General features: G+C 46.3%; 1 protein-coding gene across 1 annotated transcript in view; it reads left to right on the top strand.

The window, feature by feature from the left end:
• RNF43 (ring finger protein 43) overlaps positions 1-25990 on the top strand; it is a 78576-nt gene that overhangs the window by 36553 nt on the left and 16033 nt on the right. Inside the window, exons 2-5 of the mRNA XM_009678179.2 lie at positions 18496-18618; positions 23484-23558; positions 24955-25086; positions 25588-25689. Coding sequence (XP_009676474.2) covers positions 18496-18618; positions 23484-23558; positions 24955-25086; positions 25588-25689 — 432 coding nt within the window. The remainder of the gene's footprint in view (positions 1-18495; positions 18619-23483; positions 23559-24954; positions 25087-25587; positions 25690-25990) is intronic.

Raw genomic sequence — 25990 nt, 5'->3', positions numbered from 1 at the left:
CAGAAGCAGGAAATTGAATGACAACAAGAATAAATACTGTTCCATGGAGCTGGAGTGTCTGACAGTGCTAGAAGCTGTGAGGATAGATCAGTGCCCAGAATATTAACCATGGAAATGGTTCTCAAATGGTTGTGCAGCAGTATGCCAGTAGAGATGGCAGTGTAAGCAAACAGCATATGAATTCATACTGCTCCCTCTGCCACACACACGCACACACACACACACACGCATGCCCGACAGAACCATGAGCATTGTATTGCACTGGGGCAATACATAATGAGGTTATGATTTTGGTTTGGGATGGGTGGATTGATTCAGTTTTACAGAAGTGGTGTCGCTGCAGATTTTCAAAGAATGAGAAAGAGCCATTCTTGGACAAATCTCTAGGATAAGCAGCATTTGAGAATTCTCTGAGTGATCTGTTAGAGTATAGGATTGGTAAATGAAAAATATTGTTTAGGGTGTCAGCCTGCCCACACTGTGAGGGGTGCCAATGATTAACAGCGTTGTCATTTCATGTACCAAAAGAATGGCAGGCACGTTAGGGACATAAGGACTTGATCACAGAGTAGGGAAGAAAGCAGAGACCAAGAAGAGTGGGAAGGAGGGGCTGTGGCACTGTTCATGTCTATTAGATTGAATAAGGGAGGTCTTTTCCAGACTATTTTTAAGGTGTTTGTTAGACAAAGATTTGAATGCTTCTCCAGGAAAAGTGCCACCCCCACTACCCTATAGCAGTTTGTCCAAGTTGACCTCAATGGTTTCCTGCCAAAAATACCTGTGAACAATAATGACTTGTTAATGATTTATCCCTGCATTCTCAAGTGCTGCACTGATTCCTAATAGAAATAGAAACCATGGAAGCAGTGCTCTGCAGACTTTCAGGTTTTGGCTACAATGGCTTTTTGTGCTGATACAATTACAGCAAAGCAGATTGCCTGAGGAAACCCAGAGCTTGGTGCACTGGGGAATGTAAATGCACATTATACAATGTAACATTAGAGAGTACTGGTAGGAAAATCAACTGACGGTAGTCATGAATTGTCCCTTCTAGACTTTGCAGACAGTAGTAAGACTGTATTCACTATTTTCACACATAGTTTGGTAACACCAGTTCCCATGAGGCACAGCTATTTGAAGAGTTTACCCTCTGCAAAGGAAGTTGCAGATTCACCTTGCATTGACTGGGTATGGCTCTGGAAGCGGAAGTTGTGAGAACAAGCTCGGTGTTTCTTCACTGGGAGATGGGGATATGTAATTTGCACAAGCCATCGGGGCAGAAATATAGATGCTTGTTGCCTAGAGGGCTGAGTTACAACATTAAAAAACTGTTTTCTATGCTGCCAGTATGGCTATTTAATAAGCACTTGACCAAACATCTTGCCTTGAGAGAGAGCAAGGAATTTTGGGTGAAGATGAAAAGCAGCAGGTATGTATAGAGGTAGGACCTGTGATTGCAACAACCACCCTCCAGTCCACCTCCACCCTTCAAAAGCAGGAGCCTGCGAGGGCAGCATAAATCAACTTAAGGTGTAGATGGCTGATTTAACACACATAGTTTAGTTTTATCCCTGAGGAGCCATATCAGAAGCTCTAGACAAGGTTAGACCCTCCTCTCTAGCATTCTTTCTTTGACACAGACTAGCATTATTGTTAAGAAGAAAGAAGAAGCAGCTCAAAATTGGCAGGTGTGAGGTCAACAGCTCCCTGCATTAGATCTGCTAATCTGTAGTAAACAGAAACGAGGGATAGACTTCTTGTAAGCAGGAGGATTTTTTCCTTTCAAAACTTCTTTTAGTCCTAGCTATTTTTGACTCTAGATGTCTTTGTTACCCTCATACTCAGCCTCATTTTGGATCTTTGCCCCCTTCCTTACCTTTATACAAGACATAGGTTAATGACAAAAGGATCATCCAATTGAGGTGATGTGACACCTCACCTAGTTTCGTCCCCTAAAACAAATGATCCGTGAATGGCTCCATTCTTGTTTTGTGCAGTAAAAACTTTTAGAACTCATTTTGTACTGTTTTAAAATAATGTTTGGTCAAATCTTTGGGTGACCTAGAATAAAGACAGTGGATAGTCTTCTACTTAATCAAATTCTGTCAAGCAGGGAAGTTATGTCATTTTCTATCCCATTTGTCCTTAAAGCCACAGCTCCATCTATGCTACTCTGGACACTACAGCAGAGATGACTGAAAATGGTAATTTCTTCATCTTTTGACCTCCAAAAGGCCTTCACCTTTTGGGCCATTGAGTGCAGGGCCAATATTGCGTCATCCTCGCCCAGAAGAGGGGCGTGGACACATGTCCATTAGTGATGAATGCTGGAGATTTCAGAGGCCCCCAAGAGGCTGAAACTAAGTGGAAGAGTTGTGCTTACCCTCTTTAGGTTCCTTTGGGCCTCCCAGCCAAGCTGTTTAAATGTTCATTACTTCTTCAGTTGCAGGACTCCCCGTGATGCACACTTGGTTACACACAGAAAGGCTGGCAATAGAATAGTCAAAGGTGTACCTTAGAACTAACACCAAATGTTCTTGGGAGTCTCACAGAATCACAGAATCGTGAGGGTTGGAAGGGACCTCTGGAGATCATCTAGTCCAACCTCCCTGCTCAAGCAGGGTCACCTAGAGCATGTTGCCCAGGATCACATCCAGACGGGTTTTGAATATCTCCAGGGAAGGAGACTCCACAACCTCTCTCGGCAACCTGTTCCAGTGCTCTGTCACCCTCCCAGTCAAGAAGTTTTTTCTCAGGTTCAGATGGAACTTCCTGTGGTTCAGTTTCTGCCCATTGCCTCATTGTCTCCTATGAGAATATCTTCAATTAATAAAAAAGCTGTAATTGATTTATTAGAAATCCACTATGGAAATCATTTGCAGAGGATACGGTGGAACAAAGTATAAGCAGGCAAAAAGAGAACACGAAATGTTTGTGAAATCCATCAGGGTATTAATCACAGTGCTCTGGGTACATCCTCCAGCTCAGTAACTCCCTAAGCTTCTGGCTGCTGGTTGCCAGGAAGATGTAAGAAGTGGAAGATTGCTCTCTGAGTATACTCTTCTGATTTGTGAGAGACAGGTTATTGGGTTGCGTCAATTTTGGGTCTGACCCTGTGTCTGACCCTGACCCTGACACTTAAATTCTTGTATCTTCTCAACATCTGAGGACAGTGAAATGAATTTTAGAACAATTTCAGCTTTTCTGTTTAAACTGATGCAATTTCATTGTGTGACCATATGGCCTTAAAAACAGCAAGTGCATGTACATGGGCCCTGAAAGGCTGTAAATGAGCCAGGACACAGACCCAGATACCCTATCTGTCGTGCCTCCTGTAGCGGCTGATGAGCTCAGCATCCCCAAGAGCCCAGAGTTGCATTCTCTGCATTCTTTTAGCTCCTTAGATGTCAGTGATGTCATCGATAGCAGTCGGGGAAATGCAGATCCCAGAGGGCCTGAACTCATGTCTTAGCAAGTAAGCGTAGGAGGAACCAATTTTTATACTATACTGTAGTGTACTAGCAAGCTTTATTGAATCAAATCACAGCACGTATATTTGCATCTACATTTCTGTCCCCTGGCAATACTACAGTATTCAACAAGAGATTTACTTCTGTCCTTCACCAGTCACTCTGTCATTCCTATTGGTACGTCAGAATAATATGTGACTGAAAAGCAAGTCATTTATTCCTGTAGCTATTCAGCAATCCTCACCATTATGCCTAGAACCTGCTGACATTTGTCATGTTTCAGGCACACAATTGGCACCATGTAAAGGCATCAGCACTTGTCAGAAAAAACATCTCTTGGAAACTCCATCTTGTGTGTCATAGACAGGGCCATGTCAGCCTGCGAAGGAAACCCTTGTGTATTGTTTGTGCAAGACAGACATACCTCTTCTTGGGAGCACAGGAGTAAAATTTTAATATATATTTCCATATTTTTATTACCTGGCCTTTTCTACAAAGAGCTTTTAGAGCATGGCGTACAAGCACTACTGCAGTCTCCTAGTAGAAGTTTGAAGCATCAGTCCTTCCTGTTTGCACTGGTGTAGCTTGCCAGTTTTAAACCAGAGCTGGACTGAAGCAGTGGTTTTTAAACAATGGTCTGTGGACAACTGGTGACCTTGAAGCCATGGTAACTCGGTCTGCAGATAGCCTACTGAACTGTATTGAAAAGCATTTTCCAACATAAAGTTTGGTGGCAGGGGGACTGATGGTCCATGAGGAATGCTTGTATCTAAAATGGAGAGAGATTTTTTTTTCTAGTTGTGTTTAGGAAATTGCCTATGAGAGGAGCTTCCAGGAGCAGTGCATGAGCACAGAGGTTAGTTTCTGCTCTCACTGAAGGCAGCATCAAAACTTCTCTACGTTTTAGTGGGTGCAGGACTGGGCAGTAAGATGGAGCAGTCATCTGTAACTGTGGTATTTCCTGCCTTGGAAGCCGTTTGCTGTGAGGCCTCAGTGTTTCTTGAATGTGGCTCTGTGTTATTCAGCTGTAATTAGAACAGCTTGCCAGTTCTTGATTTCATCCCTTCGTTTCTACAGTATTTCCAGACTTTATGCAGAGCTTGCCCCAGAGTACCAGGACTTGTTTTCTAAACTGAATTTAGCCAGACCTTATACCTACACCTGCATTTTTTCAGCTACAAATAACAATGGAAGTGATTTTATCTAATCTCCCACCACCTGGTTTGTTCTTGTCCACACTCTTAGGCATGAGGGTGATGAAAACACATTTGGCAGGAGTAGCTTTAAGCTGTATAACCCAGCATTAACAAAACCACCCAGAGTATGTCAGTGTAAAGAACAAAGTATGGACAGCAGTGGCCTTGCGCAGGCAGAACTCAAGGGAAACCCTGACAGCCAGAGCTTGCTGACTGTACAATATTCTCTCACAATAAATTCTGCAAGACCAAACCAGCGCAGGCAAAGTCCTAGATAATGTCCTGTAGGGAAGAGTCTTGCACTGATCCGTCGAGAGGGAGGGGTGTTAGTGACCCCTTCAGCGTTTCCATTTCTCTATGCTACTCAGGTGGCTGGTCCCCGGGACACCTTGCCAGAGCCGGTACTGTGACTTTCTAGCTTGGGCTTCAAGAGTGAATGCTGAAGGCCCCTCCTCTACGCCGGCATTTCAGTGCTGTGCTTTGGAAGGACTCCAGGCAAGCAGTGAAGGGCTCTTTGATAATATCTGACGGGCGGGTAAGAATTTTGGGCAGCAGCCAAGATACACATTGCCTGTAATCGTTAACTCAGTCTGTAAACAGTTCAAACGGCACTGAAGAGGCCGTCAGTTATTACATTAGAAAAAGCCTTTCATCTCCCCGCTCAGAAGCCAGCCGTACAGTACTGGCCCCTGCTGAGCTGACTGTAGCTGCAGGTCTGTAGGCAGGGCATACAGTGCTTGGTCATACAATGAGCCCTGCGCTGAATGGCTGACCTTCAAACCTTCAGCACTGAAGCAATAACTAAATCATTAGTTTCCTTTTGTTCTGCACCTGGCTGAGGCTGTGGAGCCCAGGGATATGCGGGGGTGGGGAGGGGATGGGATTCGGGAGTCAGACAGTGTTCTCTCCTGTACACAGCTACAGCCGAGACGGCTCAGCAGGGGTGACTTCTGCCCATCACGCCCCTCTTCTGCCTGCAGCTTTTCCCTGTGAGCACAAGTTCATGTACACTCGTGACTAATGCCCATGTTTCACTAGCAGCTCTGTAAGCTCCTGCGTACTATTGCTGTTTCTCCAGAAATGGCCTGAGAATCCTTCAGGTGGCCACACTGGGGTTTCAGGCTCATTTCAGGGTCAATCTAGGGAAAGTCCAATGGTCTCCTTCCAGGAAAGCGTCAGCCTGGTGTGCTTTGGCGGGAGATGTGGGGCATTTCAGAAGAAATTATGGCATAATCTGCCCCAGGCTGAGTTTCTTTCTCAGTCTTTGCTCTTCTAAATCTATTTTCTTTCTAGAAGAGCAAGAATGCTCTTTCTGGCATCAATTTTCAAAGCTCCAACTTTGGTACGCATATCAGCAACTTGGTGGTAGAGGAAGAGCTATTTCAGTCTCTTATGGTGAAATGATCTGGGTTTGTGTGAGTCTTTGCATCCGGCCCATTATTTCAGAGTTACTTTTGGGATCTCAGAGCTCTCTCCTGTAAAAGTGTGTGATATATCAGTGGTGGAAGACTTCATGTCTGTGCCACTGCTGAGTTGGTCCTGAGTGACAATACAGATTTGAGTTTGAGTGCCACTGGGCTGCCACACTGTCTGCACAGCTAGGGCTTTGTCGGTGCTCAGAACTGTTGCTGAGGGGCCAAGACTTCTGGCTCAGGCGCAAGACTTCAGTGGTTTTTGTGGAATAGTTTTATCCCCCAGCTGAAAAGGAGGTCAGTATTGTGCAGAAGGTCATTGTGCAAGAGAACCTTGGAGTATGGAGATGGAGTATGGAGATTGCCAGTGGCATTGTCCTCCAAAATGGGAGCAAGTTGAACCTGCTAAGATAATGTAAGGTAAGCAGGTAGACAAGGATTAGATACAATTCATTTGGTCTTGATAGAGTGTCTGCAGTGTATTTAGAGGCCACAGGAGTGTGAGCTGTTCCTCCCATTGACTTGGGCCAGCTTGCCTTTACCTTAATTTAGCGGCGTGAGTCAGGGCTGATCAGAGAACCTCCATTTGCCTTTGGTATTCCAAAAGGGATGCGTGGACCAGAGAGAGACAGTGTTTAACCAGGCATCATGACAAAACTTTGACAACATTTCCTTGCTCGTCCTTATCATCAGGATGGCAGCCATATTAAAACAAGTAATATTTGATTCCCGTGTTGAACCTTTCCATCCATGGGAAATCAAACTTCAGTAGAGCTGCTGGTAGGACAATGAAGCACGCAGCTAGCATTCTCTCCAACACCGTGACCACCTCTGTGCAATTAGAAAGAAAAAATCCAGACACAGTGGCTCATCTAAGACCTCATCTATTCCTACATAGGATAATCAAATAAATGTCCCTATTGAGGTTCAGCACTTCTCTTTGCTGTTGCTCACCAGCTTTGTAATCAAAGGGATAATGAGATGCAGTTATTGATATATATGGCTGATACACTGGATCAAACCCTCGGGTACTGCTGACCCTTTAGACACACTGAAGAAAATGTACCTTATGAGCACATGTAAGGGAACAAACATAGGAGTATTGCATTAGCAGAATGTAGATCCTTTGTCTGCTCTCCCACCCCTTGCCACTCCTTCAGGGGACTAGGATGCTTGTCTGAGTTATTCGCGCTTTGAGGTAGGACCTGAATCTCTCTAAGAATAATGTGCTTGTTATCGGTGTATGTGTTTGTCTGTGACTCACATGTGGGAAAGGTGTGTTTGCTGTTAAAACAGATCTTGAAACTTTATGCAGGTAAATTAAAAAGCCTATGTCCTGATGGCTAAGCTCCATGTCCAGCTGTCATAGAAGCAGCAATTTTTCCTCAGGCCCCTTGAAACATTCTGACCCTTCAAACACTCTGCCATGCTCTACTTTGCAAACCAGCCGTTTTTATCTTCTTCCTGGTTAATGTCCCCTTCATCTCCCCACCTTGTCCCTCCTCGTTCTCCCACCTCTTTTCAGCAGCACTCCACAACACCTTTCGGCTCCGCTGTAGCTGCATGGCAGCTTCCTAGCTGCATCTCCTATACCAGGCTTTTTGGTAGCATTCCCTCATTCCTGCTGCTATGTCTGCAAATAGAGTGATAGCTACATATTGGGGTGACTTCAGTGTTAGAGGGGCTTCTGTTGAGCTGATGCAGCCGAAGGTTTAAGATAAACTGAAAAGAGTCACTCTTATAATGGAATAAACATGCTCATGACAGAGGGAAGAGGATCTGGTGACTGGAGCTGCCCCACGAGAGCAGTGTAGCTGGTAGGAGCCTTCCTCAGGCTCACTTTGTGCCATGGGAACACAGCATTGCCCTTCATCACAGACTAAGCCTGTTAAGGACTCTCAGTATCTTGGTGACACAGAGCATGTAACTGAGAAAGACAGGGAAGTAGATATCCCTTGTTCCACCTATGTCATGGAGAGGTCCCAAGAGGTTTCACTGGTGTTAGCATTCGCGATTGCGTTTATGTTCTGACAGACTACTTGGAGATGCACAGTTCAATTGCATGTCTGCTTGTCTGGTAAATCTCCCTTGCTTCTTCCTGTGGCAATCCTGTCATAGGTTCCTAGTCTCCATCTTCGACATACCACTGCAGAGAGTCTTGCCCAATGATGTTGATGATGAGGACAGTTCTGGCAGCAAAGATGGGGAGAGGAGTATTAGAGCACTTCCACCTGCCCTTTTGAAACCTGTGAAGGAATATAATTTATTTACATTAGAGCCTCACTGAGAGACTTCCAGCATATATCAGGGCTGAGATAGACCTGACATCCACAAATAAAGAAACATTCTTCTTCTGCTCTAACAAGCTTATACTCTGTGACAATGAAAAGCACGACAACTGGGTGAAGCAAGTAGGTCAATGGGGAGTAGATATCCCAGAATGACAAGCAGGAGTGATGTGATGATGTCTGAGATGCTGAGTCCTCTAAAAAGGCCGCCATTCACTGTGCCTTAGGCTCTTTGCTTATCTCCTAGCTGTTGCCAGGTTCCCTCCTGTTTTGTTATGTAGCTCACTTGCGAGGGAGTCTTTTCAACAAGGCATTTCCAGTTGCTGTAACCTCCTGCACCAACTGCACATGCCAAATACTCCCAGCTTTAGCAGGTGGAAGGCCTTCCATCCTGAACAAATCAACGTGAACTTCTCCAGGCCCTGCACACTTGAGAATAAAAGATTCTTGAAAAGTCTTGTGCTTGTGCTGGAGTAACAGGTGTGAGGCTGCTGGCATGTCTGTGAGAGGGACTTTAGGAAAGCTGGTTCTGGGTCAAAGTCAGAAAACACAGTGCTGTTTCCTGTAATGCAGTAAGACAGAGGCTGGCACTGCTAATCTTCTGAAGGAGCCTGTGGTGCAAAGAAGCTCTCCTGGCTCTCTGGCATTGACCACGAATCTCAGCTTTGTTATATTGTTCAGTTTTTTGCCCAAATAGTTGGGAAGAAAGTCTCCCAGCAGGTAGGTAAGCATGCAGCCAGTGGTGGTGCCCAGTGAGTCTGCAGACACTGGTGCAGCAAACCCTGAGCACAATCCTTTCTTCTCTAATTCCTCTGCACAGCCTTCTATGCCGCCTTGAAATGGGGGACTCTTGCCTGGTGGTTATGGAGGAAGGTGGGCAGATACAGAGGCAGGAAGGATGCAGATTTTGAGAGCAGTCAGGGTCTGTGAGGGACCAATAACATTGATTAACTACAGCGTGGGGTGATAGAGGTGTAATTCTTTACCTAAAAAGGAGAGGACTGAAAACATAATTTAAAAATGGCCTACCTGAGTCAGAACAAAGATCCACCTAGCCTACTATCCTATTTCTGACAGTAGTTAGTATTAAATGCTTGAGTAAAGTGTCCAGGAACAGAGCAAGTAGACGGTGATACTTCTTTCTGTGCAGCCTCCCAGCTTCCAGCAAGCTGTTTCTTTGAGTCCTCCTGAGCCAGAGGTTGTATCTGCATCTTTAACAGCTCTTCATGGTCTTTTGTTCCATGAATTTGTCTAATTGTTTTTTAACCCATACTTCTGGCATGTGCAGCATCCCGTGGGAATGAGTTCCACAGTTTCATTGTGCCTAGAATGAACTACCTTTTATTTTAAAATGTCTACTTGATAATTTCAATTGATGCCCCTAGTTCTTTTGTTTGAGAAACAGTACGTAAACATTCTTGATTTACTTCCTCTGTGCTTTTCATGATGTATGTATCTCTAACGCATCCCATCTCTATTGGGCTTAAGAATCCTGGTATATTTAATCTCTTCTTGTACAGAAGTAGTTCCTTCTGTTTGAGAGGGAGCAATCAAAAAGTATTGTAATATTCAAGATACTGACAAACTGAAGCTTTATCTAGTAGATTTTTCTATTTTTTTATTCTTTTATTACTGATGCCTAATAATCTTCATTTCATCTTTTGACTACAGGTCATTGAGCAAGTGTTTCAATAAAGTTTCCCACAGTGACTCTAAGGTCTTTCCTGAGTGTTAATAGCTAACTTAGAGCTCATCCCTGCATGAAATAGCTAGATATATTTTTTCTTACTTGCATTTTTTAACATCAGATGTTCTTTCATCATTCAGTTGCTCAGTATTTTGAGATCCCTTTGCTGCCAGTTTTAATATTTACCAACTTGAATACTTATGTATTGCTAAAAAACTTTGTCTCCTCAATGCTCCTCCCATTTTCTGAATCATTTATGAGTATTTTGGACAACACAGTTAACTTCTGGGACTGTATCGGTAAGTTCACTCCATTGCAAAAAAACTGACCTACTTTTTTTCTGGACTTACGTAGTTCTTGAGAGGATCTTAGGTAGCATTTCATAATATTCTGTCACCTTTCATAGCTTTGATCTTGTAAAAGAAAAAGGAGATACCAGTGCACAATATTAATTACTCTTATACCCATATTTGCTGACCACTTCAGGAAAGCTCATAGCTTTGTGATGCCTGACTTTTCCTTACCAAAGCCGTGTTAGTTATTCCCCTTTTGTTCATTATGCTGTTTTCTACTGTTTTTTTGGCATGGAAGTCAGGCTTATTGATCTGCTGCTTGGATCTCTCTTCAAATTCCTTTTCAAATTTAGGTCTGTATTTGCTGCCTTCCATTTTTCTGGTATTTAGGCCAGATTAGTGATGAGTTGCACACTGATGTTACCAGTTCACCAGTTTTATCTGTATTTTTTTAGAGCCCTTTGATGAATACCATCTTGTCCTGTTCTCTTCCTTTCTTTTCTATGATGTCTTTTATTGGTTGACTCTAAAATGTTTTTTGCTGACACTTCCGATCAAGTCAATTCTTTTGACTCATCCACCATAAAGAAAGCCTCTGAAGTACTCTAAATTCTCTTGTGGAGAAAACTGAGGCAAATAATTCATTTAGCTTTGCTGTTACGAACTTTTCTCTGAGCAGTCCTTTTTCAGCCATTGTCCCTGAAAACTCTTGTGTGAACAGAAAAAGGAACGATATGTTTAATGGTTACTGGGAAAAGAAAGAGAATAATCCCTTTTCCATGGGCATAGTTGATTCAGTAAGAATTAATAGGCTTAAACTGCGGCAAGACAGATTCAGATTAGGCATTAGAAAATGCAGTGTTAAGGAGAATGAAGCACTGGACTAGATTGCCTGGGGTGGGTAAGGAATCTCCATTTTTGGAGGTCTTGAAAACAGGTTAAGCAAGTGTCTCTAAGGAATGTTTTAGGTCTAGCTGATCCTGCCTTAGGGCAGAAAAATGGGCTAGATGACCTCTCAAGGTCATCTTTTTTTCTACTGTTTTATAAATGGAGCCCCCAAGTGAGAATCTAGCACTTCTCTGTATCTGGCTTTCCCCAGGACATTTCTATGGGCACTGGGGCCCCTGTCTCATTAGCCTCTGCACATTTAGCTCCTGGCTGCTCAATATCAGTTAGTTTCCAGGCCCGATACATGAGTGGGTGCAAGGATGGTGGGAGGGATGGATTGGTGTGAAGATAATGGGTCTAGTGGGAAAACAGTGGCAAAGACTGCTAGGATAAGTTTGGAAAAGAAGTTCAGTTTTTTAGAAGTGGTGTGGAGGGAAAAGGCAGAAAAGAAGGAAATGCCATGAGGTAAGGAAACAGGGAGAGAAAAGCAGCAGCAAGCGTATGGGGATGCAGAGGATCTCTACATCCTGTTGAAGAGATGACAGAAGGGATGTAGTGACAAGGAGGGATTTGAGAAAGCCAGGGGTTTCACAGATCTTGTTGGCAGTATACTACAAGCAGTGCCAGGGGCCAGGGTATGGGCAGAGCTTGTAGGGCTGAATCTGCCAAGACCAGCCCCAAACCCTGTCAGGGTACTAGCTAATCCTAACTCCACCTATGGGATCAGACCAGTACACAGCCAGAGAAGGATCATATTTGGAGAACAGTGTGGCTGAATATCAACGTAACTTCAAATAGAGAAGCCCCAGCTAGAGCAGCACTGCGGGATCCAGCATAACTTCCCAGGAGGTCCCTTTGCTAACTGTGCTCTCAGCCACTGCAAGCACTGGGATAAGAGGAAATATTAGGTCAGGAACTTAGGTGGGGTTTAGACCCTGTTCATAGGACCTCTTTAATTTTGGATATGAACATGCCCTGTGTTCGTTTACTACGTGGCAGTTGATGCTAAAGAGGTCCCTAGCCTCAGAGAGTGCCCTTCCCAGCAGAGTGTGAGATGTCTTGCCTGGAGAAACCCTTTGCTTTTGAAGACTGTGAGCCAGTTTGCAGCCACATATGTACAATTACTGGTTTCAGAGAGAATGAGGAAGCCTGACTCTGCATCCTAGTGGCAAGGGCAAGCAGCTGGAGTGTGAGTCCTTTCTGCACCGAGGAATCTCATAATCATTTGATTTTTCACGTGTTCCCTAGATTATTTTTTGAGACTGCCCTTGTCCCATGAGCGCAATGTGCAGCCATGCTCCCTCACGCAAAACACAAGGAGTAGTGGAAGTGCCAAGAAATCCAGTTGTAGGGTGTGGATGGTAAGAGCCAGCTCTTCCTGCTTTGTTGAAGCTTGATGAGTTACCAGACTAGCACCAAAAGGAAGGAAAAAGTAGAAGAAAGGGGAAGGAAGTGGTCTGGAGCAGCAATGAGTGTGGAGCATGTTGCTTGGGTAGATAACAGTTATGTCCTTAGGTGAAGAAGGATCTCTCCTAGCTGCCACCTGATCTTTTTATCAGACTGCTGAGGAAGGCACCTGGACTCCTAGCCTCAAGATGTTATTAGTGCCTGATGAGGAATTTGTTACAGAGTAACCAAGGAGCCACTGGTCTGAATCAGATCCACCGCCCTGGAAATAGGTGACTGGGGGGCAGCTCCCCCGCATGAGGAAAGGGTCACAGCTTGCAGTCATATTGCTTATTTGTTGTTATCCCAGTGCTGTCTCAGTTTACCTGCTCTGCCTGCCATGCCAGGTGCAGTTGTGCCCCTGGCAGGAATGCACAAAACAAAGGACCCTTGCTTGGCAAGGGAGATCAGGTGTCTCAGAGGGAAAGCGGAAAAGACTACAGAGGCCAGTCATATCAGAAAATCAAAGGGAAGATTTTGAGGTGTTCCTCAGCAGGTCTTCCCTGGCAGCAGCCACCTTGATTTGCCACCGGTCTTCTCTCTGGCCCCTCCAGGGCTGCTGCCAGTGTTTCATGTTTTGTCCCAAAGCTCATTTGGAGCTGCAGCAGCTTATCTTAGTGTGGTGCTCGTTGCTCTTATTTTCAGTGTTTATCATTAACGTTGTGATTAGGTGCAGCAATCCTAGTCACAAAGAGGCTGCTCTGTGCTCAGCGCAAAGAAATATATTCCTTGCCTCCCAGAGTTTACTGCTCTAAGAAAGCTATAGCAACACGAGCCATTCCCAATAAGGGCCACACACAATTCCAAGTAGTGCCAGGATGGGTTGCTTCTTCCCAGTTCCAGAAAGGTGCAGGTAGAGACATCCTCTCCTCCTACTTACCCAGCAAGCCTGGTCAGCAATGGTCTGCTAAGAGCTGCCAGTGCCTCACCACCATTACTGAGAAAGGGACCCACAACCCATTACAGCCCAGCCAATCCTTCCTGCAATTCGGTGCTTATGCCCAGTCCCTCACACAGCCATCTGGCACAGCTGTCTTGTTTCACCACCAAGTGGCAGCACATCTGGTAGGGCCCTCAAAGTCCTTTTGATCCTTCCCTACACTTCTCTACATGGGAAGAAGCTGCCGGCAGCCCATCTCTTGGCTTGTGGTAATGAGACCCTGTGAAGTTGCTTGTTGTTCCTGTTTTGCCTTCCACAGACACAGGTTTTCTTCAGTTTGAAAAGAAAAGTAAATACAGTGTTGCCTTCAGTATGCTACTGGCTCAGTGTTGCTGCCTGGGGGCCGCAGTAGGTTGGGGATGGCTGTGCTGGATAATCAGGTCGGTTGCAATGGCAGGGCCAGTTTCACCACTGTGCTCCAGCTGCTGAGGTTTCTCTGGAGTTCCAGGAACTCCTCTGTAAAGGCTCAATAAAGTAAGCAGGAGAGCTAATCTGGGTTATCTTTGAATTATTAGAAGTATCACGAGTTGTGCTCTTTGCATTTCCTGTTTTGTGTTTTTGTATGATTATTAAAATAATATATTAACCAAAACCCAGAAAACTCCCAGGCAAGCAAACATAATGTAAGAGTAATGGCACTGTGAAGATAAAAAGGTAGAATTGTTCTGTAAAGCCAGCTAGGATCACAGGAAAATGCCACGTTCATCTTTGTGTGGGCAACACCTGCCATTACTTCAGAAAAGCCTTGAGTTTTTTGGGAGCTTTTCCTGAACACTCTCAAGTCATAACACATTTGATTGCTTCCCTGCAAACCATGAGCTCTGAATTTCTAGAATTTATGGTGCCTGCCTCAGTACAATTACACATCTTCAAGTCTATAAATTGAAGTCTAAATTATATACCATTTTGACATTTTTTGCCTTCTCATATTACTGTGGATTAGATGGGAAGAGTGAGATCCCAAGGGAAAGATGAACGAGAGAATGCCATTCAAAGGCACGTGCTACTTAATCAGATGCCGCATTATCCTGTGGATATGTTTTGAAATATAACAGGCTATGCCTTCAGAAAATGCTTGTGGTGCTGTCCCTTACTCCTTGGTGTTTGGGCTCCTGAAGGATAGCTGAGAATCTTTGGTTTGATTTTTTTTTTTAATGTCAATATTTAGCCCTTCTGATTGGAGGCATTAGATTCCTCAAAATCTAAACAATGAATAGACCCCAAAAGTCTGTGGAGTTTTGAAATCTTCACCCATTTTTATGTTACTTTCATGATTTTGTAAGATCTATTCCTGTTCTGTGGTATCTAGCTCCTGATTTTGTAGTGTCTCTGTGTTTGCACATTCAGAGCTGATGCAAATTTCTATTGCTGCAAAGCACAGGCAGAACCTCATAGCGCCAAACATGAAAACGCCTCTGTGACTGAAAGCAGCATCCACTCCACTTTTCTAAGGGGCACAACCATACGATCAAAGGGGCAATCTCTGCAAATTACCCTGCTGGGGGCAAACTGTGAGTCCTGTGGGGTCACCATATTCACACATGGGTAACCGAGAGCAGAAGGCTGCCCTGAGCCAGGAGAGCTTAGTGGGAGGATAAAGGCGCCTTTGATCTTCAGCAGGAAACTCCACCTTTTTTTCAAGCCCAGCTTCAAGGGAATCTTCGCGCTCGCACAGAGCAGTTGTACAGGCAGATATCCAGGGACGGGATCAGCCCGCCTCTGCCCAGAAACAAATGTTGCTGCACCTCTTCTGAACTTTCTTAAATCTTTCTGCTGGTGTGTTGGAAATGACCTCAGAACCACCTAATAAAGAAGGTCTTGTGCAGAACCGGCCAGGCTCAGGGCTCTCTGTAGCTTTGCCACAACTCCTGGGCCACCTCCCCATTGGGTTGTGGGATGGGGCTACAGGAAGGACCCCTCATCTCCAGGGATCCCCCTCGCTCCGCTGGGGTGAACTGGCCGGCAGCCAGGTCTCATGCTGCGGCTGAGCTTGGCAGAGAGGGGCAGGATCCGGCCAAGAGCCCCACCAAGTGGTAGGAGCTCCCTTCTGCAGCTCCGGGGGTTTTGCTGAGCTGTTTGGGTGATAGATACTCATCTCTTGGCCCAGGTAGTTACAGAAACGCTTTTGCATGAAGTCATCCCTGAACTGGAGGCTGCGAGAACAGGTGGGGCTGGGCAGAGCTTTGGCCAGATCTGGCAGGCACAGAGACAGCAGGGCATGGTGTGCAGGCCTTGTCTGCGCTCTGCAGCCAGCCTCCTAGCTACGAGTAGACATCCTAAGCCTTTATTTCTGCCGTCCATCCCTAGCCCCTTCAGCGTGTTGCTGAGGTGCTCATATCTTCCCTGGCCGTGGAGGCTCCGATGGGCAGAGATTTTGGCTGCCAGGGCCCTGGAGGCCCAGTGAGGACATTTTGCATTTCTGAGTGGCTGGAGGTGCCACTTGTCTCCCTTGGCTTTTGATGTGTACAGTGCAGATGGCTGCATCTTAGCTAATCATCCACACTCCTTTGTTGTCGACACAAGAAACGGGCACAGTTCATCTCATCCTGAAGTACCTGACTAAAAATGGCCCAGATGAGTCGTGCTCCCTTGAAGTACCTGTTTTTGCTGATGAGGAGTCTAAGTGACCCACTCATATGTTAAATGGCAACATTGAGGTGTCTGAAGGTAGGTGAAGTGATCCCCATTCTCCTTCCCTCGCCCCCCCCCCACCTGGTGGACTTCTACAGCAAGCAGCTGTCAGAGAGGAGGAAACATCATCTGGCTGTTACCAAGCCTGCCTCATTCCCCAGCTCTTGCCAGCCCCATGCTGGCTAAGGGGGTGAGCTCATGTCAGCTGGCATCTTTTCATACCCTGGACCAGTGCTGGGGTCCGGCAGAAGCCTGAAGACGGGGGCAGTGTTGCCTCGCAGCCCCTGTGTCGACATGGGCATGGATGACCAAGTGAGGATGGAGAACATGGGGTCTCCCTCAGCCTGCTCTTGCAGCAATATATAGGGGTCAGAGCAGGGATCAGCATTTTCCCCTCTGTTTTTGAGTCTGCCAAATCAACAGCCTTTTTGTGCAGCATTGGGATATTGTTGAAAAATCACTTGGGAGGCACGTACTCTTCCTCAAAGCATCTTGTGCTTTGAACTTCCTTGCTTGTTTCCCACATTTCCATGCACTGATGCATTACTAAAAGCTGTTCAGCAACCTTAGTATTTACAGGCTTTTCTTACTGTACCATAACCTCTGTGTACTTCATACACCACAACTTAGTTACAGAACACCTCTTAGAGGAGGAAGCTAGCCAGCTTTTCTAGGAAGAGATGGGAGGTTTTATGCAATGTGACAGGACTCCTAAAAGAGAGCCAAAAACTGAATTCCACCTTCCTACAGCCTCTAGTCATTCAGCACAAAACCATCTTTCCTCTACTGCTAGCCTGAAAAATCAGCAACAGTTACATGCTTTTCAGGTAGGGATCAGAAAAGCCCTCAGCCAATGTTATTGTGACAACCAATGCACAGGCCTGAGGCACTGCACATCACAGCCTGGCAGCAGGGCAGGCTCTGCATCACCTTGAATGGGTTTTACCACTGAAACTTTAACCAAGTGTTTCTAGCAGACGTTAGCCCCACAGCTTGTGTATCCACAATGTGTGCAGATATTGCTAGGGCAGGCCTTCAGTTGCTGCTTTCTGGTCCATGACACCATGCTGAGCTGCTGGCTCTGCTTCTGCAGGGTGTGGTGGTGGGCTCGATGGGCTCTGTGTCCACAGAGCTGAGATCGATTGGTCTGTAGCTCCTGTCCGCTCAAGATAAACAGTGTCTGAAGGCTCTTATATATATCCGTGGTGTGTGGTGCAGAGTGAGCTTGGGCTGTCCTTGCACCTCTGACCAGTGCTCTGGAAAGCAGGAACCCTGGTCTGACTCCTGTTGCTGATGGTGCTTACGTGAAATGTCCCTTTCTTTCCCAGCGCCTTAGTTTTATCTTCTGAAGACGACGGAGCCTGTCTCCAAGGAAAGTGCTCTGCAAAGGTGCATGGCCACACTGGGCTGACCCGCCTGCCTAGATCCTGTCCTGCACTGTGTTCCAGCGTCAGCTGCAAGCTCTGCTCCCTGCTGCGAGCAGTTTGCCTCAAGCTGATGAACATTTTTCCAGGGCTCACTTAGGGTGTATTTACCAAGATTTCTTCCTCTTCCCTCTCATTCCTTGTACTTCTCTACTGTTACCTGCATTCAGTTTCTCACTACTTCCTTTGGCTTCTTGTCCTCTCTAAATTTATCAGAGAGGTGCTGAGTTCAGCAGCTGAGATACAAGAAGCACTGATTCTGAAGTGCAGTGGCACCAGAAGCTTGCTTTTGTTGTTATCCCTTAGCCTTGCCTAGAGCTCGCTGCTTTGAGAGCAAGCTGGCTATGTGTAAAGTGAGTCCTGTGCTCCAGGGCTTCGGAGGACACAGACATGTCTCGCAGCACCAGTGCCTATGCTGTCAGGATGCTCTGTCCCAGAAATCAAGAGCTCTGACTCCATAAGCTGTGTTCTGGCTTTGAATATCTGTGACTGTGACAAAGCCAGACCTGTGTCTAACCCACAGTAGAAACTGTATCTTTCTCTGGGACATTTTTGTGCTGGACCAAAAATCTGACAGTGACTTGCTTTTTACAGCGTTCAAAGCCACAGTGATACTGCTTAATATACTGAGCTGCCAGATAGGGCCATGATGTACTCAATGGGGTAAAGTAGTTGTGATGCCTACTGCTAGGGTCCTGAAGGTGTATCCCTTACCCTGTTCTGAGGAGGTCCATAAAGCACAAAGTTTGCAGTAAGCTTGAACCACCTTTTACAGTGCTGAGCCCCAAGGTCTGAGTGCCCTTTGCTTTTTTCCATGCAGTCCCACCCACTGTCCCTGTGCAACACCAGTGAGGATGAACACACTGAATCAGGATTCATCACCATTGTCAAGCTTGAACAGCCGGATCGAGATCCCAACCCATGCCTGTCGTTGGCTAACAAGGTATGTGCAAAAATGCCCTGAATGGGATGAATCTGGAAAAAGAAACTGTTGTGCAGAAAAGAGTAAAAACGAGAGGAGGTTGCAGGGTAGAAAGGAGCTGTTGGAAGGCAGAGAAAAGGCCATGGGTAGAGAGAGGTCTCCTGGGAGAATCACTGTGCCAGCCAACCTCAATATCCATCCTTTTCTGCTTTTTGGACTGCCTGGCTTTGGTGTGGGGTTTACTCTAATGTGACTGCTCTGGAACAGCTCAGACCTTTCCCCAGCACCATGTAAGCTTTACTGCCAGGCAGCCTTGTGCCCCTCCCTCTGTTCTGCAGCCTCCCATTGCTTGCCGGCCTGTTGAAGAGATGTGTGCTTTTCTGTGCCCCTTGTCCTGCGCTTTGTGTGGACACATGGACACAGAAAACATCTTCTGTCGCCATATCTTTAAAAATAATATTGTAATACTTCACTGGAATTGGCACATCAAGAATCAGTGCTGAGCAATTCAGACAAGTGCAAGCCAGACGATCTAGAATTAGGACACGCGTCTTTAACAGTGAGGGCCACTGTCCACATTACAAAGTGATGGGAGAGCTTAGATGTCAGATCAGATCTCCTGTGAATGAGGTGCCTTAGTCAAACAACAGTTACTATGTCAAAAGCTGAGGTCACTGATACAATTCTCTGGTAATAAGGAAGTCAGGTAAGAACGAGGGTCATTTTAAGCCTTAAAATCTTTGTTTCTCTGAAAAAGTTGAGCAGCGAAGCCTAACATTAGCTTTTTCTTCAGTAGTTCAGTCTGCACCCTTTTATCATTGTCTCTGTATGAAACGTTGTGTTATTTTCCATAAGCACCGTACAAACCTGACAAAAATGTGTTTAGCTCTTTTTTTTGCTTTATTTGGATTGTGTTCAGGTGAGGCAGCCTCTGCTGGTGGTGAAATACTGGACAGGGTCCCCTTTTCTGCCCTCTCTGCCGCTTGGCTCAAGAGGGCAGGTAAACCTTTTTAGCAAGCAGTCCTTCCTGTTCAGCATCTTTTCGAGCTCCTGGTTGAGGGCACAAGGCCTCCCCCCAGTCACAGAGTATCCTGAACACCCTTGGCTTTAGTTGGAGGGAAGGGAACCTCTCAGTGGTACGGAGGGGCAGCCTGTACTAGTGCCTTTACTTTACTGTACATATTGGCATATTCGAGGTGTCCCTGCAGCCCTGAAGCTCACCTTTCTCCCATATTCAGCAGTTTTTTAACAGAGGCTGTGGCAACAAAAGCTAGGAAAGTTTGAACTGCTGAGTAAGCCATCGAAGTTGCACATATCTGAGAGCTGGTGATTACCCTGGATAGGACGCGTAGGCTGTTAAAACTGCACGTTAGCGCAGCCCTCAATGCACACTGGAGGCCGACGCCTCTGACTCCTCTTGCTGTCCAGGACCTCTAGTGATATCAGGAGCGTACATCACACTGTTTCACAGGGTGTGGGAAGCCCAGAGAGTACCTGCAGGGTTTCCCCTTGCATAGCCTAGGTAACTGCAGAACATTCTTGTGCCTGGGGTATCCCACCAATGGCCCTTACACCAGGATGTCAGAGATGCAGCTGATATACAAGATGGCACATGATATCCTACACCTCTCCTGTGACAATCACTGTGGTGGATTTGCCAGCTCAGGGCTGTTTCTCTGCAGTTGCATGGGCTTCCAGATGGCAATGCCCATCCCTTTCTTGACTGGGATGGGAGCCTAAGATTGGTCTACTGCTGCTCTGGAGCTGATGCTTGAAAACTCGTCTTCTAAGAAGCTAAAAGATTTTTTAAACTGTTTTAACAGTTTTCCCCTTAAGCTCTCCTGACTCAATTTCTGATCTGAGTACTAAAAATGCTGTCATGTTACTGAGTTCAAAGAGTGGCTGAGGAAGGTCTGCACAGGGAGGATAAGACCACTGCCGTGGTCATCCTCACTAGCTCCTTCTCTCTTCTCCAGGACCTCTAACCCTCCAAGGAAATAAACCTCTCGATTGATTAGAATACTCATGACTTGACAGGGTGACTGTTCGCCGGCCTTTAGTCATCATAGTTTTGTTACCAGAGCTGAACCCATCTAGTAATGGATTTTGTTTGAGAGCCTTATTCAGCTGTACATGACTGTTGGTCACCATCCTGCTTGTGGGCAGCCTTACTCTAAGAGCTCACAGCCTTCCTCCCCTACAATGGCCTAGTTTAGCCATGAAATACAGGCAGATGCTCCTTCAGCAGGCCACATCCCAGGCCCCTCCTTTTGCCTTGTAACCCTGGCCCCTTAATCCCCCTACAACTGCTGTCTTTCTGTATCAGAGTCCAGCTGCTTCTCCATCCTCCTGCCAAGCTCCTTCCCCCAGGGTGTCACACAGGCCTCTTCCCACATTGCCCTTCTTGACACTTTTCTTGCTCTTTCCCCACTACTCCTCTTCAAGGTCAAGGATGTAGCTGTGGGATGTGACCCAGAACAACTGCGCAGAGGCCGATGGGCTGGGGAGGCCTGGGCACCAGCTGGGAGATGGAGGTCTCTGGGCTAAGAGCTCACCCGTGCTTTCTACCACAAGGGCCCAGTCAACATCCCTGTGCCCTTTTTCCTGCTTGTTGTACTTCAACAAGTGTCCTGCATTTACCGAGCCCCCTCTCTACCTTTAAAAGTCTCCCTGGATCCCTATTTCTGCTAGGTATTGATTTTGTGCAGCCTTCATCTTATTCTCTGCTGGTGCTGTTTTATCCTTGGAGTGAGCCTGGCTCTCTGGGGCAGGAGTTCTTGTTGCCTTGGCGTGTGTTTCCTGTGATAGGGCTCTGCATGTTGAATTGCAGCATTATATCAATGATGATAAGAATAGCCATGTGCAAAGTGTTATCATAATCTCTGCTTTAGCTGTCACTCTGCCAAGCAGTGTACACAGACACTCCTTTCAAGCCCGGCATGAGAATAACTTTATCCAGCCACCTGATGCTCTTTTCTGCTTCTCTTCTCTTAAATTCTAGCACTGGCTCAGCATCCAAAAATAAAATCAGTCAAAAAGATGTCTGATCTGCAAGAGGAGAGGTAGACATGGAAAATACCCCAGGAATTGACTCAGAATGATTTGTTTCCCTTTTTCTTGTAACCTTTGCAATTTTGTGTGTATTTTTTTTTCCCTCTGACCTTGAGTGTACCCCTTATTGCAATGCTGGTTAACAGGCTGCTGAAATCTCCAAAACAGTCTATATTTGCACCAAAAGTGTTTCAGTCCTTGAAGAGGGAAGTCAGCTATGCTGTGTGGCTGAAGAGATCAGTTACATAGAGAGCAAGTACTCAGAAAATGATTGCAGCAAGCAGTTTGTGAATAACTTGATCAAAATTGTATCCTTTGCACTTGGAGAAGGGCAACGACAGTCAGAAAAATATTGTGAAGAATCATTTGCTCAATCTCAGTTATTTGTTTGCCCATCGTTGGTGTCTTTAGCAGGATAAAAATCTTTGTAGAGCTGTTCATCGTTCATCAAAGGCTCCAATGGTGGAATTCACTACCTCAAAGTCCTGTTTGTTCTTCGGTTCTGGCAAATGCTGAGGATCCTTTGACCCTAGGGAGGACTGCAGTCTCTGATCCCTGCCTTGAGCTGGAAGTGACTCCACTTTCCAGCTTCCCCATCTGTTTTACCGAACCCAAGAATGTCAAATCCTTAAGCCCTCTCTCCCAATCCCTTGATCTCTGGTGTTGTCTCAGCCTTCGGTGCCTCCATTCACACCACCATCTCTGTCCCCAAACTCAAGCATCTGCCTCCGGCTCCCAGCTCCTCCCCTCTGAGGTGCGTGAAGGTGATGTGGGCCTCAGAGCGAGGGAGGGAGCTGACCCTGCAGCTTTGCTCTGCTGCTCTTCACTGAGGTGGGAAAGCCCCTTCCCTTCAGTCAGGCCTAGACCCAATGTGTTGCGTTTGATATTGCAGCTGGGAAGCTCTGGCACTGACCTCTGGCCCCTGAGCTGGAGTTTGGCATGGCAATGGATAAACTGCTGCAGCAGCCCTGGCAGATCCCTGTTTGCACAGTCGCTCCGGGACGCACAGATCAAAGCACTCTGCATGAGTAACAGTGGCCCAGCCCTGCACTTTGTTCACCTTCCTGTCTTCCTTTCACAAGAGGCAGCCTTGTCTACCACGAGGGCTTGAAGGGCTTAGTGAGAGGACACAGGTGACCCTGTGAAGTCCTTTAGGCAGTGCGCTTTGACCTGACCAGGATGACATTTATACTCATTTGGAGAGGACTCAAAGCTGTCTCTGTCAGACCGTGGCAAATGTGAAAAGCTGTGAAAAGCACAGCAAGAGTGATCTGACTCATAATCCTAGATCAGACTTGCAGTCCAGGGATCACCTAAGCCTCTCCCTGATGAATGTAGGGGACAGGGATTACACAAAGCAATGTACAGTGCATGTATATGGGAGTCAGGCCTGTAGACAGCCCATGGCTGGTGCAGTCATAATAAGAATGGGGGACCTGCAGAGGATTTTTGCTGTCCTGGGATGGAGGGGTTAAATAGCCATGAGCAGTGCTAATGCAGTTGTAGCTCCCTCCCCAGCAAATCCGACTCTGAAGCGAAGGGGCACACATGGCACAGACATTTAGGGGATTTGCTGTTTAGGTTTATGGGTTGCTGTGAGTAGAAACCCACCAACTAACGCACCTCTGCAACTATAGGGAGAAGCCGTCCAAAAGCCACAGTCTCACTGCAGCTCAGCACAAGCACAGAAATATACATATAAACTATTTTCTCAATCTAAGCAGCAGACACTTCTTTCTCCCATTGAGAGCCTGGCAAATGCCTATCCAAACAGTAGATGCCAATACAGATGTACAATATAAAATGTCCACTCAAGGTTTTGTTCTTTTGGACAGGCAAAGCTGGCGGGGGAGCGTGGAGCCCGTGCTATCCTTTTTGACATTACCGATGATGAAAGTGCTGCTGAGCAGGTACAGACCCTACTGATACTATCAGATAAACTGCAGTCCTTCTGCCCCATCCCAGAATGTGCAAGATCAGGACCCACCAACCACTGACACACAGTGGGAGGTACAGGTGCCGCTGGATTCCAGGAAGTTAATACAGGCTAGCTTTGACTCGTAGCTCTTACCCAGCTCATCCATACACACAAAGAGCACTTTTTTCTCTTGCTAACCTCGTGACCCATCCAGATCTCCAGGCAACACAAGCAAGCTAAGAAGCTTGCAAACAAACAGCACCTTGTTGCTCTTGAAGAATATTACCTGTTCAATTACCTTTCCTGCCAGAAGCTGGATACTTACCCTGGAAAGTCACAGATACCACAGCACATCTCATACTGACAAGCCTGGCGTACACTAGAGGAAGGCTGGTTTCTCAAGGCTTTCAAGCCTTGTCTAGACAAAGTCACAGCCAACCTGGTCTGCTGTTGTGGGACGTTGCTGCAAGTGGGACATTGAACTAGAGACCTCCAGAGGTCCCTTCCACAAACACTACTGTCATCTCTGGAGAGGAATAGCTTTCCCATTTTAATAATCAAGGCATAATGAAAAACATCCAGTATTAGATAAGAGGACAAATAGGGAGAGCTGGGACCTGAGTTAAGCAAAACTCCGGGTTGACTCCTGGTCCCTGGATCCATCCTTGTGGTTCTTTCATCGCTTACGACTTAATTCCTGGTGCTAGAGAAATGCAGCAGCAGGTGACGGTCCATGAGGTGATACGAAGGTTGTTGAGCATATGGGAAGTGGTTAGTGGGGTCAGAAGGCCACCTCTGATTCAGTTCACTCTTGGGGACAGAGCAGTCTTGGCCACTTGCTGAGTTAGCCCATGCCCGGCTGCTTGGACTACATGTCCATGGTGGAAAAATGCACATATGATCAAGAACAAACTGAATGTCATACAGATCAAATGGGGTGGAGGAGGAAGACTCTCTCACGAGTCCCACAGAAAAAGAAGGTGAAGTGTTACTGCAGAGAAGGCAGCATGTAGTAGTGTTACAGGCAGTTGCCACATGGGAGAGGAGAGACTAAACTTTTGCACAGGGGCTTGAAAGAGGAGCACAGGAGACACTGAGCAGTGTCCATTTGTGCTTGAAGAGAAGACACTATCATGGGTTAAGCTATAGGAGGAAATGAAGCAAGCCATTCTGATGAAGAACTGGTGAAGCAGCTGAAACAGAAAAAGAAGCTTCCATGTGATGCAGAACAGTTTTCACAGAGTGATAGTGTCAGTTTGGGAGAGCAGCCTTGGCCTCTAAAGTGTTTGTGTAAAGCACTAGGAGGCACCTGGCATGGCTGGGAGGAAAGTATAGTCCCTGTTTCAGGCTGTTCTGGACCATCTCTCACCATGTTTGTTTCTTTACAGCTGAGAAAGCCCAGGGGTCTGAGTCAGCCTGTGGTTCTGATCAGGGGCCACGATGCTGAGCTTCTCATGGGTGTCGTGAACAAGAACAGAGAGGCCCACGTGAAGATAGAGGTCAAGGAACCACCAGCTTGGGTGAGAGACACACCGTTCCCACTGCCTTCTGTATCCTCTTTCCCAAGCTCCTGTGTCATGGAATAGGACTTCCCCAGGGTGCTGAGCTTTTCTTCCCAGGGATGGAGGCCACAGCTTTTTGCAACATTCAGATAACATGCAGCAAATAAATACTCCAAAGTGCTTCAGCTTATTTACAGTTTTTCTTGTTTAAGCATGAGTGAGGCAAGATTTCCTGTCTCTTCAGGTGAGGCTAACCCTTGATTTTCTCATCTTACAGTACCTTGGACCATAGCATCTAGTGAGCTGAGATGCTGGAAGAGAGAAATTCAATTCCTGCTGAAATCTGCAGAAAAAATTGAACCCTTTTTCTTTTACCTATAACGAGCAAGGAGGTAGAGCTTGGCCAAGAATTATGTATTCAAAGGCTGATGGCCAGGAAGAGATCAGGATTCCCCTGCCTAGCCTCTAGTTCCCAACTCTGCCACACAAGGATAATTTCTTTCCTGTTTTATCCAACAGCCAGATTATGACGTGTGGATTCTTCTCACAGTGGTCAGCACTGTCGTTGTCATCATTTTGATTTTTGTTGTCCGCACAAAGTGCCAGCTGAACAGGACTCAGGTAAGAATCTCATGGAAGAAACGGGTCTGAGCGAACAGAAATGCATCAAGGGCAACCGTGGACCCAGTTTGGGAGAGGCAGCGTGCTTCTTTGCAAACTGGAGACCTGGCCACACGAGGCATGTACATCACAGGGACATGCAGTGCAATTCTGAGATGGGCTGTCATCTCTTGGACAGTGGCCTTGCAGTCCCCATGCCGCCCTACCAGCCTTGCAACAGCCTGCTACAGTCCCCAGCACCATTTCAGAGCTTGTCCCAGGGCCTAAGGCTGTAATGCTGGGGGCAGCAAAGCCAGCTCAC

The sequence above is a fragment of the Struthio camelus genome, chromosome 16, assembly GCF_040807025.1.
Source record: "Struthio camelus isolate bStrCam1 chromosome 16, bStrCam1.hap1, whole genome shotgun sequence".
Taxonomy (NCBI): Eukaryota; Metazoa; Chordata; class Aves; order Struthioniformes; family Struthionidae; genus Struthio; species Struthio camelus.
The sequence above is the reverse complement of the archived record's forward strand: the minus strand, read 5'-3'. Positions and strand labels throughout refer to the sequence as shown.